This window comes from Ananas comosus, linkage group 18, assembly GCF_001540865.1.
Source record: "Ananas comosus cultivar F153 linkage group 18, ASM154086v1, whole genome shotgun sequence".
In the NCBI taxonomy this organism is placed as follows: domain Eukaryota; kingdom Viridiplantae; phylum Streptophyta; class Magnoliopsida; order Poales; family Bromeliaceae; genus Ananas; species Ananas comosus.
In genome coordinates, this window is record NC_033638.1 from 963,500 (window position 1) to 979,641 (window position 16,142).

Sequence of the window (16,142 nt, forward strand, 5' to 3'; positions counted from 1 at the left end):
GATGGTAGAAGGGTATATTTTAAAGGGCAAAATAATAATTTCACAGAAATAACAGAGTTCATTAACAGATTTTAACTCTAGAGGTATATTAGAAATAGGTTGGAACGTAAAAAGTGTATTTTCAAAATTAGCCTTCTAAGTAGGGTAAATCAGAAAGTCGAAAACTTTTCCGGGTATGTAAGTAAGTGCCCCTTGTAAAAAAATGCATATGCTCATCATTTTATTGTTTAAAATTTTTTTAAAAAATTAAAAAAATTCAGCCAAAAATAGAAAGAAATATGTGGAAAAGTATTTGACCAAGTTATGTCGAGGAGCAGCGTCGTTTGGAGGGCTTCGAGGAGCAGTGTCGAACAGTTGGGGTTGGAGTGTCCACGAGCAGCGTCGGGGATTGTACCCGCAAATTTGAACCGAGATGTTGTGGGGCCGGTAGGAGGGGGAGGGGGAGGGGGAGGGAGAGAGAGGGATGGTGGAAAAGAGTAGCGGATGAGGCTTTAGAGAGAAATAGTAAAAAGAGAAAGAGATATAGGGTGGGGCGAGGGGGAGAGAAAGAAGAAAGAGAGAGAGTAACGTTTGAAGTTGGGATTCTCTTCCTAATTCACTTTCTTTATTAACGGCTTATTTATGTTGCATCCCACTTAATCCCTCCCCAAACCTATGCATGGATCTCAAGAGGATCCAACATTTAAAACACTATAGCACAGGGGGCTTTTTATGATATGTAGCTATAGAGAGAACTCTCTCTCTCCTCTCTCTCTTCCCTCTCTCTCCTCTGCTCTCTCGTCTCTTCTCTCTCTCTTCTCTGTATATATATATATATATTATTATATTATATATATATATAAAGCTTGGCTGGTATATTATGGTAGCACGGCAGGCGCTCCAGTGCTATTGATAGTATACAGTCTAGCGCGCAGTCTCTCTCTCCTTCTCTCCTGTCTATTATATATATATATATATATAGTCCGGCTACTATATTCTTATGAGAATAGACTATTTTGTACTCAAAAATTTTCAACTGTTAGATCTGTCTATTTGACCATTTCCATTCATTAGATCATACTATTCAACCAACCACTCACTCAACCCTAGGGGACCATTATCATCGTAATCGAGGATTATCATCATCCTACCAGCACATCCTCCATCAAACGACTAAAAATTTATGAGTACAAAGAGGTCTATACTCATAAAAGTATAGTAGCCCTGGCCTATACATATATATGTATATATTATTTTATTTATAAATATGTTATTATATAATATTTTATTTATAAATATATAGAAATTGTAATATCTGAGACATTTAAATCAGCGAAATTCAAAATTTGAATTTTGAATTTGATTTAAATTTGATTTATATATATAATAGGTATATATATTTATGCGGTGTTTGGAACCGGAGAGATGATAGGTTCCGTCGCGAATCTGCGACCAATTCGGGTGAAACAAAACTGTGGTCTCGATGGTTCGGCAGTGCTGGAAGCACTGGCGTAGTCCGTTCGCAAATCCGACAGATGGATCTCCTGATATAGTGTGATTACCGAGAAGGGGTCAAAATTGGCAAAATGGAGTTTTCGCAAAAACACCTATATTTTATGTACCGAATCGCGCGATATCACTTGTGGAGGAGCGTGTATGCATTTTTCACATGCTGTGAGGGACTTATCATGAAATACTAGAAATTAGTGGACCTAGATGCAAGATTGCATCATGTATATACTGAACCATTAGGGTTTGCATGGTCCAAACCCTAACCCTAGCCTCTTCACCCTCAGCTGAGCCACCCACCCTCCTCACCTCCTTCCCCTGCCTTCGCCGTGTGCATCCCGGCCGCAGCGCTTGCCTCCGGCCACTGGAAAGAGCCACTATCTATCTTCCTCTCCCTCACATTGCATTGTTTCCTGTTCTTCTTCCTTACTAAGAGCAAGCTAGGTGCCACTACAACAATATTAAGCTACTAGTGTAGGAACTCGCGCGATGCGGCGGATATAATCATATTTGATTAAATTTAATAATATAAAAAATACTTTAAAATTTTTAGAATAGAATTATAATTTGTTGAAAAATAACGAACGATAGAAAAAAACTATAGAAGAAAAAAATTTGTTATATAGAAATCAGACCCCTTTGTACCCTCATTTAGGGCATTCTTTACTAACACCGACGATTTCGTAAAGTATCACAGTGCCTTCAACCCTTTTTCGGTAAGTCCGTATGATACTTCTCGTCCTCTAAGACCATTAAAGGAGAGGGATACACACCCTTTACATAACTATACATTACAAATTTAAGTGATCGAGATCGAGAGAGGAGGGTTAGGGGCTAGGGTAGAGTTCGACTCACCCGACGTTGACGGCGAGGGCGAGGGCGAGGGCGGCGTGCCTGCGGGGCTTGAGGTTGGAGCGAACGTAGTAGGCAAGGTCGTTGTCGACGACGCCGTATGTCACGCCCCGGGGTCCCTTTGAGTTTAAAAGATAGCGAAAAAGCGTCTGAATTTTTTTTTTTTTTTAAATCCTGACCCCAGAGTATGCCAGACCCGCCACAAATACAGAGATTCCACTGTTCACACGGACAGAGTCTCCCCTGTATTTGCACGGCGTCGCACAAGTACAACAGTACAAACAGGATACAACCACAATTATATGAATATAGAAATCACCATACATTCATACATTCACCATTCACATCACAGATATGCATTCAATGTCTAAATATAAATCCATAGAAAATCTTTTGAAAACTGTTCCCTACACAGGAACCTTTATTCTTTAAAAAACGCTACCACGAGGGGTAGAAAACCTTTTATTTTACAAAATCCAGAAATCCACANATTTTCTCAAAATCCGTGCATCAAACTCAAAATCCGTCAGCGCCAGTAGTTCCAGAATAGTTGAATCCTTCGAAATGAGCTATTGGACTGCTATGAACGGAGTCCGATACGCACCAGAAGCCAACTCTACTCCGTGGCCTCTTCGGAAAACCGGAGTTACTATTCACTTAAGTGAAAACTAATAATCGCGTAACTTCTCCGTTTTAGCTCATTTTCTCCTGAAACTTGACGAGTGCTTATGTAATTAAATTACACACATAAACATCGTCAACAAAGAGTTTAGTTGCACTGTCAAAAAAATCTCAGTCCTTACACCGTATGCCATGCCCACGAGATCCTCGGGCAACGCAGTTGCCTCTTAGAAAATAGAAATTGCCTCTTAGAAAATAGAAACTAATGAGACGAGGAGTCGAAGCAGCGACGTTACAGAGAAGGAATTAATGAGACAGAAAGCCAAAAAGGCAGACGTTACAGGAAAAGAATTAATGAGATGGAAAGCCGAAGAGGCATGCGTTATAGGAAAGGAATTAATGAGACGGAAAGCTGAACAGGCAGACGTTACGAGGAGGGTGAGTGATCGCAATAATTGGATAGTAGAAATTTTGAAAAGGAGAGACTATGATGTTGCCATGTGGCAAAAGCTTATGGAAAATAATGTATGTGTATAGATATAGATGGAGACAAAATATTTAGTGACAAAGTATATTTTTGTCGTTAAAAGTAATTAAATAACGACTAAATTTACTGTTCGTCGCCAAAAAAAAAAGAAGAGATTTTGTAAAATGTAATTAGCGACAATTTACCTTTATTGCTAAAACATAGTCGCTATTAGTTTAATGGGGTCACTTTTTTCTTCCCTAAATTAATTTTAGCGACAGACGATAATTAATAGCGTCGAAATCTAACGTCACTATAAGGTTGAATAATTAGCGACCAAGTATTTGGTTGCTGAAAGTCAATTTTTAGCAACACATTAATACTTCATCACTAAATATTAAAAATTTATTTTAATTTTTGTTGCTATATATTTATGAAATAAAATTTAAATTATTTTATTTGGTTAAATTAAATATTTTACTTAAATTAAATATTTTACTTCATTTAACTATAATATTTTTTTTATTAGTGCTTAATTCTTATAATTTTATTAATTAATTAAAATTTATGAAATATTGATGATTTGTTATAATTTTGATCTTATATGGTTGTTTTGAAATTTAACTTAAATTAATCTCTTTGTAGTGATTTTAAGATTTTATCTAAATTTTTTATTAGTTTAACTATAAATTTTAATAAATACAAATGATTTTATTTTTCTTTTTTGTCTTTAATGGTTTAATTTTATTAAACAAAATTATAAATATAAAGATCGATGAATTTAATAATTGTATTAAAAATAAACATATTAATTAATGTTTTAATTAAGGGTGGAATCATTAATTAATTATGAATGAATTAAAGTTTTTGGGATAAATTATATAATTCTATTAGTATAATAAAAAATTTAACTTTAAAATTTAGAAAAAGATATATTGTAAAATATAGTACATTGAGGAGGCCCTAAACAAAATTTCCCAACTTTACCATCCGCCTCAATATCCTCTTACTCCGCTGCCGCTACGGTCATTTACCTAGCTCTTGTAGTTTGCTCGGAAGTTTCATCTAGGGGCCTTTTTTTTCACTTTTTTTTAAAAAATTTTTTCACTTATCTTCTCTCCAAGTAAAAAAAAAAAAAAAAAAAAAAAAATCACAGTTGCTTTTTCCGTTCTTCTATCCGCAGGACAAAAAAGAAAATTTTCTCCATTGTCTTCTAGCAAGAAGGAGCCCAACAACTAGGACCCTATCAAGAAAAAGGTAAATCGATTTAGATTTTCTTTATAAAAGTATTTATTTCATTCTTTACCTTAAAATATATGAGTTGATTTAAATTTTTTTGAAAAAAAATTTTTATTTTATTTTTTTGATTTTAAAATTACTAGTTAATAATAGATTTAAGTATTTCTAGGTTGTATGATTATGTAAAAAAAGTAAAAAATATATAATAGTTATTCTTTTTTCTAAAGACTAGATAAAAAATTAGATGGAACCCACATTCATNATTAAATGGAACCCATATTCATATATGTCTTTAAGTACAAAAGAGGATAAAGATAATCTTTTCCCATCTATAATTTTTTATTCCTAAATATAATGGGAGAATATGCAAACTAGTAAATTAAAACAAAATAATTAGATAGTACATTCAAATTTGGTGCATTCATGAATTTTTAATATCACAATCTACTTTCTTTTAGCAATTTATTTTATTTATACTTTCATTTAGAAGGGCATAGAAAGAGTGTAAAATTCATTCCAAAAGAATGTAATTTTTATATCAAATAGTACAATTTTTATTAAAATACTGCAAATTTATTTTAAAACAGTGTAATTTTATTTTAACAGTGCAATTTCATCATCTTCTTTCTTTTTATATAGTTTTTTATCTTTATTTTTTTTTCTCTTCTATAATTTTTTTTTGTCACGCCTTTATGCCAACGGCCACGGAGCCAACGACGATGCCGCTAAAGACCCTCCGCTCCGAGGCTGCGGCGCCGATGTCGGCGGAGAGGCGTCGTCGGAGGCGGCGGAGGAGGCAAAGGAGGAGGGATAGAGAAAGGACGAGAAGAGCGAGAGAGGGTGAAATAAGCGTCGTCGTTGTCGGAGGTGGTGAAGGAGGGTCGGAGAGGGGAAAAAAGAAAGTTGCAGCACGGCCTCTCTGCCTCCGCCGCTCTCTAGGAAAAGAAAGAAAAAAAAAACGAGAAAAAAAAGGAGAGAAAAAAGAATTTAAGAATATTTTAGTCAAATTTACTGAAAAATTGGATCGAATCTGTAAAAACAAGAATGATGGCCCCATTTTTACAGAAGCTCAAAACTAGTGAATTTTTTTAATGCAAATTCGCCTTTCACATTTAACCAAACACACCCTTTGCTCGCTCATGTTCCGCTAGTTTCCTAATCCCTATATCAACACCATCGTTTCCATCTCTCTCTCCCTCTTATCTCACTCACGCCGCGATCTCTCTCTCTCTGTCTCTCTCGCTCTCGCACGACCACCTCTATCCTCTTCTACTGCTTCGGCCTCCCAGGTAATCTCCGCGATCTCTCCTTCGCTCCATTCGCCATTTTCGTATACATATCTAATCGCTTCTTCTCTCTCGCTAAATCTTTTTGTTTTCGCACTGGAGTTAGATCCGATTTGGAGGTACTTTTTTCCCCTTTTTTCGTCGATTTAAGCAGTGTTTATGCCTCTTTTTCGCATATCGATTCCAGATATCTTGCGTATTCCGCAGATTTGAAGCCCATTTCTTGTTCCATTTAGTTGCAATCTTTCTACAGGACATGCTTAACAAACAAGCACTTTGGTATTTTTGATTCTTTTTAATTTAGTTTTGGATCTCGTTTTTTTTTTCTTTTTTTTTTTTCTGTTTTGATCTCGCTTTTCCTGGATCTGATTTCGAAATGTTAGGGAAAAAGTGATAGATTTTTTTATGCCCTAGTTAATATAAGGTGTTGGCCTACAAATAAAAACCTAGTTTAATATTTTGTGTGTATGTGATAATTTTTGGTTTAATTTTTTTTTTTTTATCTTACGATTTTTGTTTTAGTTTTTTATTTATATTTTCTCTCTTCTAATTTGATTTTTGATGCCCTAAAATTGATATAATGTGTTGATGTAAAATAAAAACCCAAAATTTCTTTTTTTAATTTTTTGTGTGTTTTGGATTTATTTCTACTCTCTTTGATTTATATGGTTTTTGCATGCCCAAATTTCTATTTAGTGCCACTGTTTACAGCCATGCTTTTTCTGTTTCTGATAAGGTAGTAGTTTCAGAGCTTGATTGGCCATAAGATTTACCTTTATCTAGAACGGTAGCAAAACGATTTTCATCTTGTATCTTTACTGCGAGAATTTCTGATTATCCTGGTAACAGAAAATGTCAAAGAATATGCATCAAATTGCTCCTTTTCTGCATAAAAGAACAGCAGATTATCTATTTAGGGAGTTCAATTGGACTTGTTTCTTTGAGTCAAGTTTCAATTCAAATAATAAATAGCAAAAATTGATTAGAAAAAGAAAATGGCAGTTGACTTATATGCTTGATTATTCACCTATAGTCTAACTATTATTGCATAGGTTTATTTATTTTTTGAGATGTATGCGTATGCATATATTGTAAGTTGTTTATAACTTTGCTACATTTGTTGGGTTTGCTCTATATCTATTGAGAAGCACTTGTTGACTTATATTCTTGTTTCTACTTGTCATAATTTAGAATAGATCAGGATGGATCCGACTTCCCCTGAATTTGTTCCGATGTTAGCGAGCATTATTTCCACATTTGTCCAGATGCAGAGGCTTCTTCGGGTTATAAAATTACTTCAATTCTATATAATTTTAGACAACAAAATAAGAACCGTTGGGGAGGAAGGCGAGCAATGGGAAGGCACTTTATAAGATATGTGCACATTAGGAGAATAATTTATGATAGTGATCTTGCATGTTATGAGAACACACATATGGATCGTAGACATTACACTCCCGTTGTGATCTACTTTCAGTAAGAGGGAGATTGCAAGAGACACGAGAGATGCCTGTTGAGGAGATGGTTGCTATGTTCTTACATATTGTTGCACATGATGTTAAAAATAGGATATTTAAAAGGCAATTTGTTAGATCGGGAGAGATAATAAGTAGACAATTTGGAAATGTCTTAGCCGCCATCTTACGTTGTTACGACATTTTGTTAAGGAAGCTCGAACCAGTCCCTAAAAACTCAAGTGATGAGAGCCAGAAATGGTTCAAGGTTGGCGAACTTTTAAATACGTCGCTTTTATGAGCAGCCCTCTTTTTGTCGAACCAACCATAAATTTAATATATGTACACTTGATTTGCAGAATTTTTGGGTGCACTAGATGGGACTGACATTAAGGTCCATGTTCTAGAAATTGATAAGGCTAAGTACCGAGACCAGGATAAGAATATTACTGCTAATGTTCTAGGAGTTTGTACACAAGATATGCAATTTATATATATCTTACCTGGGTGGGAGGGTTCTGCGGTAGACTCTAGGGTGCTTCGAGATGCAATATCAAGACCAAATGGATTGAGAGTTTCCCAAGTTATGAGTATCAATAGGCGAGATTAGATTTATTAAATATCCAAAAACTATATTAACATGGTTTAAAAAATTGTAGGTTACTGCTATCTTTGTGATGCGGGATATCCTAAGAGCAAAGGGACAATGTGTGGAAACCCCCTGAACTTTAGATCTTTCTGCAAGTGCCTAACCTTTCAATTTTAGCAATTGAATCCCCTGAACCTTATCAAACAGTTTAGCAGGCCCCTCTCCTCAGTTGTAGTTACTAATTATACAATCGTTTTGATCATATATCGTGCACATAATCTTGTAAGATCTCAAATTTGAAAAAAATTATTTTTCTCTTCAAATTTTGATAACTAAGCATGAGAATTGAAGAATATGAAAATTGTTTTTCATATTCTTAGAATATGAAAATTGATTTTTTTTTTAATGTGGTTTGAAGCTTTATTAGATTATATGTAAAACATGACCAAAATGACTGTGTAAATAATAACTTCAATTGAGGAGAGGGATTATTAAATTCTCTGATAAAATTTTAAGGGATCTAACTGCCAAAACTGAAAGTTCAAGCACCTGTTTGCAAAAGAGCTAAAGTTTAAGGGGTCTCTATACATTTTACCCTAATTTAAAAACCCAAAAAAAGAAAAAATGAGGGGCCATTTAAATTGTTCAATATGTTCTGCTTCTTTTGGAATTATTTTATGTACTCCATTTGGTACTTAACTATGCCTATGGTGAAAATGTTTATTCAATTGTATAATATAGTTTGCTTTGACATGTAATGGCTTCTTTGTTAGTGTTCTATATTTTGAGGAAAATTTGAAATCTGTAAACAATCTCTTATGTGTTTATTGTTAACCGCTATGCAGATATTGGATAGTCACATGTATGGTCATAGCTCAAGGAGGGGAATTGTTTTGATTCATTGAATTGAAGCTCCATCGCAGAAGTTTGAAGCCGTACGTCTCATTTGTTGGCAAAATAATTCGACAAAATGGTACATATGAAATGCCATAATATCTTATATTTGGTTTGCTATGCCTTGATGATTATCTAGGATATCTACTGTAGATACTTGAAAGTACTTGGAATTTCAGTTTTTGGTTTGAAAGATTTATGCATCTTAATATTAACTATTGATGTTTCCAAATTCCAACTCTGGTTGTCAGGTTTGGTGAATGCATCATCTGCTATTAATTTGATGCTAATGTTGAAGGAGTATATTATACTACTCGAGGAAAATGCATAATATTGTCATTTCACTTTATCCGGAAATTAGTCATAGACATTTTGGTTAATAGGAAACCTATTTTTTGATTACTGAACCGTCCGAGGTTTGAATGTAGGGTTTTTGCCAGGCTTTAATTTCTAATTTTACTTTGTAGTCTCATGTATAGTGGGTTTAGTTGGATGTTTTTATAACCTCCAGAGCTATTATCGGATAAACTTCCACTGCCAGGCATCCGAAATGGTGAAAAATAGTCTGGCTTAGTGTTTTAAACGGCCTAAGAGACTCCTGGAGCCAAGGCTAATTATATTCCCAAGACGAAATACTTTCTTTTGAGTTGCTTGGTCTTGCTTTTGAAGGAAAGAATATTGGACATGCGGTATGGCTGAACGACCAGTGAATAAATCAGTTGGTTGATAGATGGATGGAATTGGTTATCTTGATTTAACATTTTAGATTTGATGTAGAAATAGATGTTAAATTGTTAATGCTAATGGGTTTTTTTCTTAGTAATCAGTCTCCTTAAGTGTTAGTATGAAACAAAGATTCTAATCTTGGAGAAGAACCAATGCGGAATTTCATCTTAACTGAGATCTTATAGTTTTTCCTTTAGGGTATTTTATGAACATTTCTTGATACTTTCTTATTTTCTATCTTGTCTCTTCTACTGTCACGCCCCGGATTACACGTTCCCCGGGCACGCCGACAAATCCGCCGTATACAAAAAATTTTTTCCTGTATACGAAGCGACAGCTGTACCTGTAAATCAAATACTACTACGAACAGTAGTAGAGAGCTGCTAGAGAAAACAGAAGCTAAACAAACAGAGTTTCATATACATAGTTCAAATCCAAAATACAGAGCTACTCGCACTAGCAAGTTAAGTCAACTATGTACATAAACTCGAAACAAAACATCTACCTGCAGTAGGGGCACCTCTAGCTCAGCACATCGGGTAGGGCTCTAACTCCGATGCCCTTGCCTCGATCCTGGTCCGCGGACGGTGCAGCAGCCGGAACCTGTGGCTCTGCAAAAACATAGGTAACAACTGGGCGTGAGAACTACTGTAAAAACAAGTAGTCCTCAGTGGGTATCGCCCAAAACAACATCGGTCCACCCACTAAGTCTACAGAAGGGAGCAAGAGTAGTCAGAAAAGCAGGAAATAAACTCTACCGCTATCGATCACTACACTATCATGCTCTACACTAACCAACTGTAGGAAATGTCAAATCTGACCCAATCCAATCGGGACTGTAAGCATACCCGTCCCCGGGACTGTGAATACACCCGTCCCTGCCCCGTTGCGACTATCAGGCTCTATCCACACTAACTGGTCCGTGGAGAGCAAGTCCAACTGGCATGAGCGACACCAACGCGAAAGCACAAAGCCTGACTCCGGAGTGGCACTCGTGGGCGCTACCCAACCGAGTATGCAGCGTATCTCTGTCGAGCTCAAACAGGCTCTGAAAAGCCAAAGTCAAGAAATCGACTCTAACTGGTCTAACAACCAACAAGTAACGTGCCCTCGGCACAATCAGACGCCAAAAAGGCGATACGGGTCCACCGTCAACCTCAACGGCACCCTACAGTCCGGAACAGCCTGAACGACCCTGTAAAATCCCCTCGGCGAACCAGCACGAGTGTAGATATATTCTAAACTACCTGGAGTACTCGTCTCGAAGATACTGCGACAGTACAATTTAATAACGGCTCCTAGAGCTAAATCAGGCAGTTTAATCAAGTGACAGGTCCAAATCGCAGGTTTTCTCCTAATTCAGTTTCCAAGTCCAACATATATAATCTACTTAATTTATTACCACATGCTCCAAATTCAGATTTGCATTCTATCATATAATCCATGAATTCGAGCTAGAATAAATTATCAAAATCGAGATCTATACATGTTGACGATTATGAGCTTAGGAGTCAAAACCGATGTAACCCACCTCGCACGCTAATCCCTGGCAGCACGGAACCCCCTCGGCTGCGACACCACCTGCTGGATCGACCAAAAACGCCCGAGTCTCGAAATCGAGCGAACTCCAAACTAAAAACACCAAAATTCCTCAATTCAGTCCAAAATCCACAGCAGCAGAGAAGAGAGGGATTTCGACCTAGCTAACCTTCACCAAAATTCGCAAGTAAGGGCTTCGTGGATTCCTCTCGAAGTCCCGAATCCAACGAACCAAGTCTCGTCGCAATCCGATGCTCCTACGTCGCGTACGAGCTGAAATACTAACAGTCGACGGTGGATTTCAGCAAACAACAATTTTCTGAGTTGAAGTAGTAAACACTTGCCCAAAAATCAAGAAAAAACTGAAAAACCCACCTCGACAACGCCAAGCACCTGTGTGACAGCAAAGACGGCGAAAATCTACGCTCGCCCGGCCTCCTCGCGCTACCCCGGCGTCTAACACGTGCTCGAACGGCTCCGCGGCGCGACGTCGGCGACGAACTCTCCAACCATGCTCTCCACTGCAACTGAGTCTAGAGAGAGAGAGGAGAAGAGAACGCAACAAGAACTCTCTCTCTCTCAGCACCAAACTATATAGAGAGGGAATGGGTTGGTGATACAAACGAGGGAGAGAAAAGACCCAATTGCCCCCTTACCTACCCTGGTGTACCGGTACACGGGATCGCGTACCGGTACAGGAAGCCAACTCGAGAGCAGTACGCGCTCAGCCAGTATAGTGTACCGGTACACCTCGCTGGCTGTACCGGTACAACAAGCAGGAAAATCTGCTATTTTGCAGATTTCTTCGCTAAAACTGCCCTCGCGTCGCACGGAGCCCGTTTTACGTCTATTTGACGCCAACGCGACTCGGACTTGTCCCGACACTCTCCAGAGCTGCCGACAAGCCTCCACAACTGAACACCAGGGATCTCACATCTACACTGAACTTTTCAGTTTAATGTGTTGCAACTTTGAGATTATTACTTTACCGAGCTTATCTAGATTAATTCTTGAAATTCTATATATTAGAGCATAATAATGTGTAGGTATAGTTGTCACTAATTTGCAGGTTTGCTCCTCCATGTAACTGAACTAAATTTGATGAAAAAGAATTATTTTTATCGTATAAATTTGAGGATTGCTTATAGGGTAATTAGTTTTCATAAATTTTTAAACCATAATTTCACTACTAGCCAAAAAATGACAAACTAGTGGCAATGGATGAGTAAATCATTTAGATCGCATCTTTGATGTATTATCATTGATGAATTTGATAAAATCTGCAGTTGATTGTAAGGAGAAACTTTTTCCTACATCAACTATCTTCGTCATATCTTAATTCCTTTCTTTTCACAGGAAAGTTCACTAAAATTAGCAATTTAATTCACCTGTTAAAGATGTAGAACTGTATAAAAATGAATAGGAGCAATAGTATAAGTTAATATAGAAAATATTTTAAAAAGCAATATACCGCATCACATGAATTCATCTAATTCAAATTGTTTCTGTGGGGTCTCCTGTCTCCATCAAGAATTAAATGAATTTGGCAATATTGATTAATATATCCATGTGGTTTCTTCTTACTGGTAACTTTTGGGTAATTTCATTTTCTAATGGGCGCTCTTTATATGCAGGCTATGTATATTCGAGTGAAGCGCAACAAGACTACCTACTTTATCCAATGTGATCCAACTGAGACAGCTTTAAATATTAAGCAGAAACTGCATGCCTTGGTTGATCAACCACCTGATAATCAACGCTTGACATTGGTAGCAACCAATGATGTATTGGACGATTCAAAGACGTTGGCAGACCAAAAGGTATATTCAAAATAGTGTCTAGAGTTAGAAAAATAAAACAACCATAAGATAGTAGTTCTTAATTTCTAGCTTATAAAGAGTACCTACTAATGTGCCCTCTTTGATTTTAATCCACTTTTGTCTCTTTGCAGGTTGAAAATGATGCAATTGTGGCATTATCAGTGAGAAAAGGTCTTGCTCTTAATCTAATGCACATTCCAGTTTTTATCTTTTATGAATTGATGAATTAATTTGTCTGTCTCTAGGTAGTACTGCATTTTGTTTCTTATTTGGAATTGGTTGCCTTTCATACCCATGTCACTGCTTGCAGTTTTTATCTTTATTTTGCTCATAATATTGCAAAATACATTCATTGTCCTTTACCGAATGTTTTAATTTTTGTTACTTGTGAATTTATCGCCTTCTGCAAAAGCTCTAATTGATAGAGAATGATTGGCATTACTTTTGTGGTGTACCCATTGTTACACTAACTCATAATCTGCCGACCTACCAAAGAATGTAGAATTTTGCATGTTTTGTTTGAAGCAGTATATTATATGCAAAATTCAGTTGATAAACTCTTCTTTTCCGAACAGATTTCTCAGGCATTTCATGTCCAGACATTTTTAAGCTGCTTCTGTGGTACGATTTTCTGTTATGGTTTGGTTTGTATCTGATTTGTTAATTCAAATTCGTCAGGTTTGATTTTTTTTTTCCCTTTCTTAGCGGTGATGAAGTAGATATTGAGCTCGGCCTGTTCACTACCACAAATGTTTGGCAGGCCTGCCTCTTACCAAAAATGTTTAGAATTCTTGGTTTTGAGGTATATGAGCTTGTAACGTACTGAAGTCGACTGGGAACTAGTTCATCATAATAGGAAAATTGTACTAAAGTCGACAGGGAACAACTAGTTCATCAGAATTGGAAAATGTACTAAAGTCGACAGGGAACTAGTTCATCTTTATAAGAGAATCATATACACTTGTAGTTGTTTGTCGATGGTGTGACACCCTAATAGCCTCGCATCAGATAATGTGAAGAGTGTGAGGGCCTTATATATGGCTAGCACTCTAGCCATGTATATTGTCTTGAACTTTTTGGGCCGGAGCTTTGGGCCCAACAAGTTGTTAGTACTAATGGGCTAGGTCACTACATTTAGTATCAGAGTCAGATTGCTGGCCGAAAGTGTGAGATGGGTCTTGCCCTGTTGGGCTATGTGTGTGATTGGGCCTTATAAGGATCTCAGAGTCTAAACGGAGACGATATATGGCACCCCAATAGTCCTATATTGGAGAATGTGGGAGAGTGAGTCTTACATATTGCTAGCATTCTAGTACTAATAACTTGGACTTAAACATTTTGGGCTGGTGGTTTGGGCCTAATAAGTTGTTAGAACTAGTGGGATGGAATATACTGGATTTTGCTCTAAACAAATGCCAAGTTCAGAGAGATATTGTTAACTGTTGAAGTAGGTTCTCATTCTCTTGTGGCATAGTTTAGCTTTCTTTAATGGCTCTGATCAGCATTAATAAAGTTTTAAGGGGTAAGGTTATATGACAAATAGACAAATTGGGTTAACAAGATCTTGCAGAGACCTATATTTTGGGTTGTGGTGGAAACTACGTCATGGTCTGCGACTAACTTCCTTAGGCGCCTTTTGCTCGACTACAAAGGTGTAACTTCCCATAATATGTTTATTTATTTGGGTTAAGATTCAGTTATTTGTCAGAACCAACTTGCAAACAGTTCTCTACTAAGTAGACGATCAACATTGATAGACTGTATTGGCAATATTCGGATAATTGATTCTATTCGCAGATCCATGGACAAATTGGATGGCAAGTTGTTTCTGTTTAATAAAGCTTAAAGTGATCAAAATGGAAATAACCTGCTTTTGTAATAAAACTCTACCTGATGTCTCTAGAAGCTGAACTCCATAATCTAGGTTACATGCTGGGATAATTATTTGACCTCGAGAACAGAATCTAGACACTGCCGTGAATTTGAATTGTAGAGGACCTTTTTCCTATAAACACTCATTGAAAGTTCGTCGTATATACGCACAATATCTTTCTTCTAGGGGAAAAAATATTTGCTGTGTCTACTCCGCTGTGGTATTCATGATTTCTCTCTCCATTTCTCTCCTTGTTTTCTAGACTTCTGATGAAGTGAAGTATATTGAGACTCAAAGGATTTTAATTAGCAGTCAGGTACAAACGGAGAACATTATCTATTACAAGTATGTATTTAAGCATAACTCTATTTTGACATTGTAGTCCCCCTATGGAACATGGTGAATCCCCCGGTCCTTGTTTTTACTGAAGAATTTTATAACTGGAAGAGTTAATTAATGGGGTTAATAATTCCCCGTAGCTAAGAATTTTAAAACTTTTTGAAGCTTGCTTCTAATTTGAACTAACATTTCTTAAATCAGCTGGAATGAGTAGACTAACAATTCTTCTAGATTGAGAGTTGCTTTTGGTATGAGACTACAGAGTATGACAACAAAGTTGTTGGTTGGTGTTGAAACTTACGAAAACTTACGAAAATTTTGCAATTGGTGGTCAAAAGAGGAGGAATTGTGTCGATATTCGTTAACTGTGTAGAGTTACATTGAAAAGTAGGCTTCATGCTTGCAGTAAGTTACTTTCCAAGAAATTCTGAGCTTTCTATGGAAAAGATGGAGTTTACATTCCTCGCATTCATTATGTTCCTCAACTTTGCAAACCAATTTTCTTTTACCGTTTTCTGCTGTTAGTTTTTTCTATTATAAGGCATTGTCACAGAAACTTTTACAATTCATTTCCTTACTGGTACGATATCATTTTCGCAGATGACAACGAATTTGAGGAAGTTTACATTGCACGGCCCGAAGATTTCACATCATTCTCATGATGGATGCCACCGTGTTAGTACCATTGCTGTAATTTGCACGAAAACAGCATTTATGTTACTTGTCAATCTTACAGTTTTCTATTCTTTTCCTTTTTTTGCCTCTCGTGATAGGATTAATGTGGTTAGAACCAACTTATGCCAAGTACGATCATTTGGCGATAAGTTGGTGGCAACTATGCATCCTGAACCTCGGAGCAAGTGAGCAAAGATCGGCTTGTTTCTTGATATGATTTGCTTTTGTGAATGGTTTCTTTTGGGAATGAATGCATGGATGAATGTGTTTTCACCATTTTA

The 16,142-nt window shown here is 36.7% G+C and overlaps 1 protein-coding gene across 7 annotated transcripts; it reads left to right on the forward strand.

The window, feature by feature from the left end:
• Nucleotides 5,794–16,142, forward strand: LOC109724231. 7 transcript variants are annotated; one of them, XM_020252973.1, is made up of 8 exons: nt 5,794–5,955; nt 6,059–6,071; nt 8,841–8,968; nt 12,789–12,974; nt 13,106–13,145; nt 13,550–13,595; nt 13,680–13,776; nt 15,787–16,142. In XM_020252973.1, exons 3-8 carry the CDS (start codon nt 8,966–8,968, stop codon nt 16,048–16,050), a joined length of 636 nt encoding a protein of 211 aa, XP_020108562.1. In that variant the 5' UTR covers nt 5,794–5,955; nt 6,059–6,071; nt 8,841–8,965; the 3' UTR covers nt 16,051–16,142. The 7 variants fall into 7 exon arrangements, 6 of the variants coding, with proteins under 6 accessions (XP_020108562.1, XP_020108563.1, XP_020108561.1 ...); XM_020252974.1 differs by lacking the exon at nt 6,059–6,071 and having other exon boundaries at nt 5,795–5,955; nt 15,787–15,861; nt 15,960–16,142; XR_002219867.1 differs by lacking the exons at nt 6,059–6,071; nt 13,680–13,776 and adding an exon at nt 15,110–15,163 and having other exon boundaries at nt 5,795–5,955; nt 15,787–15,884.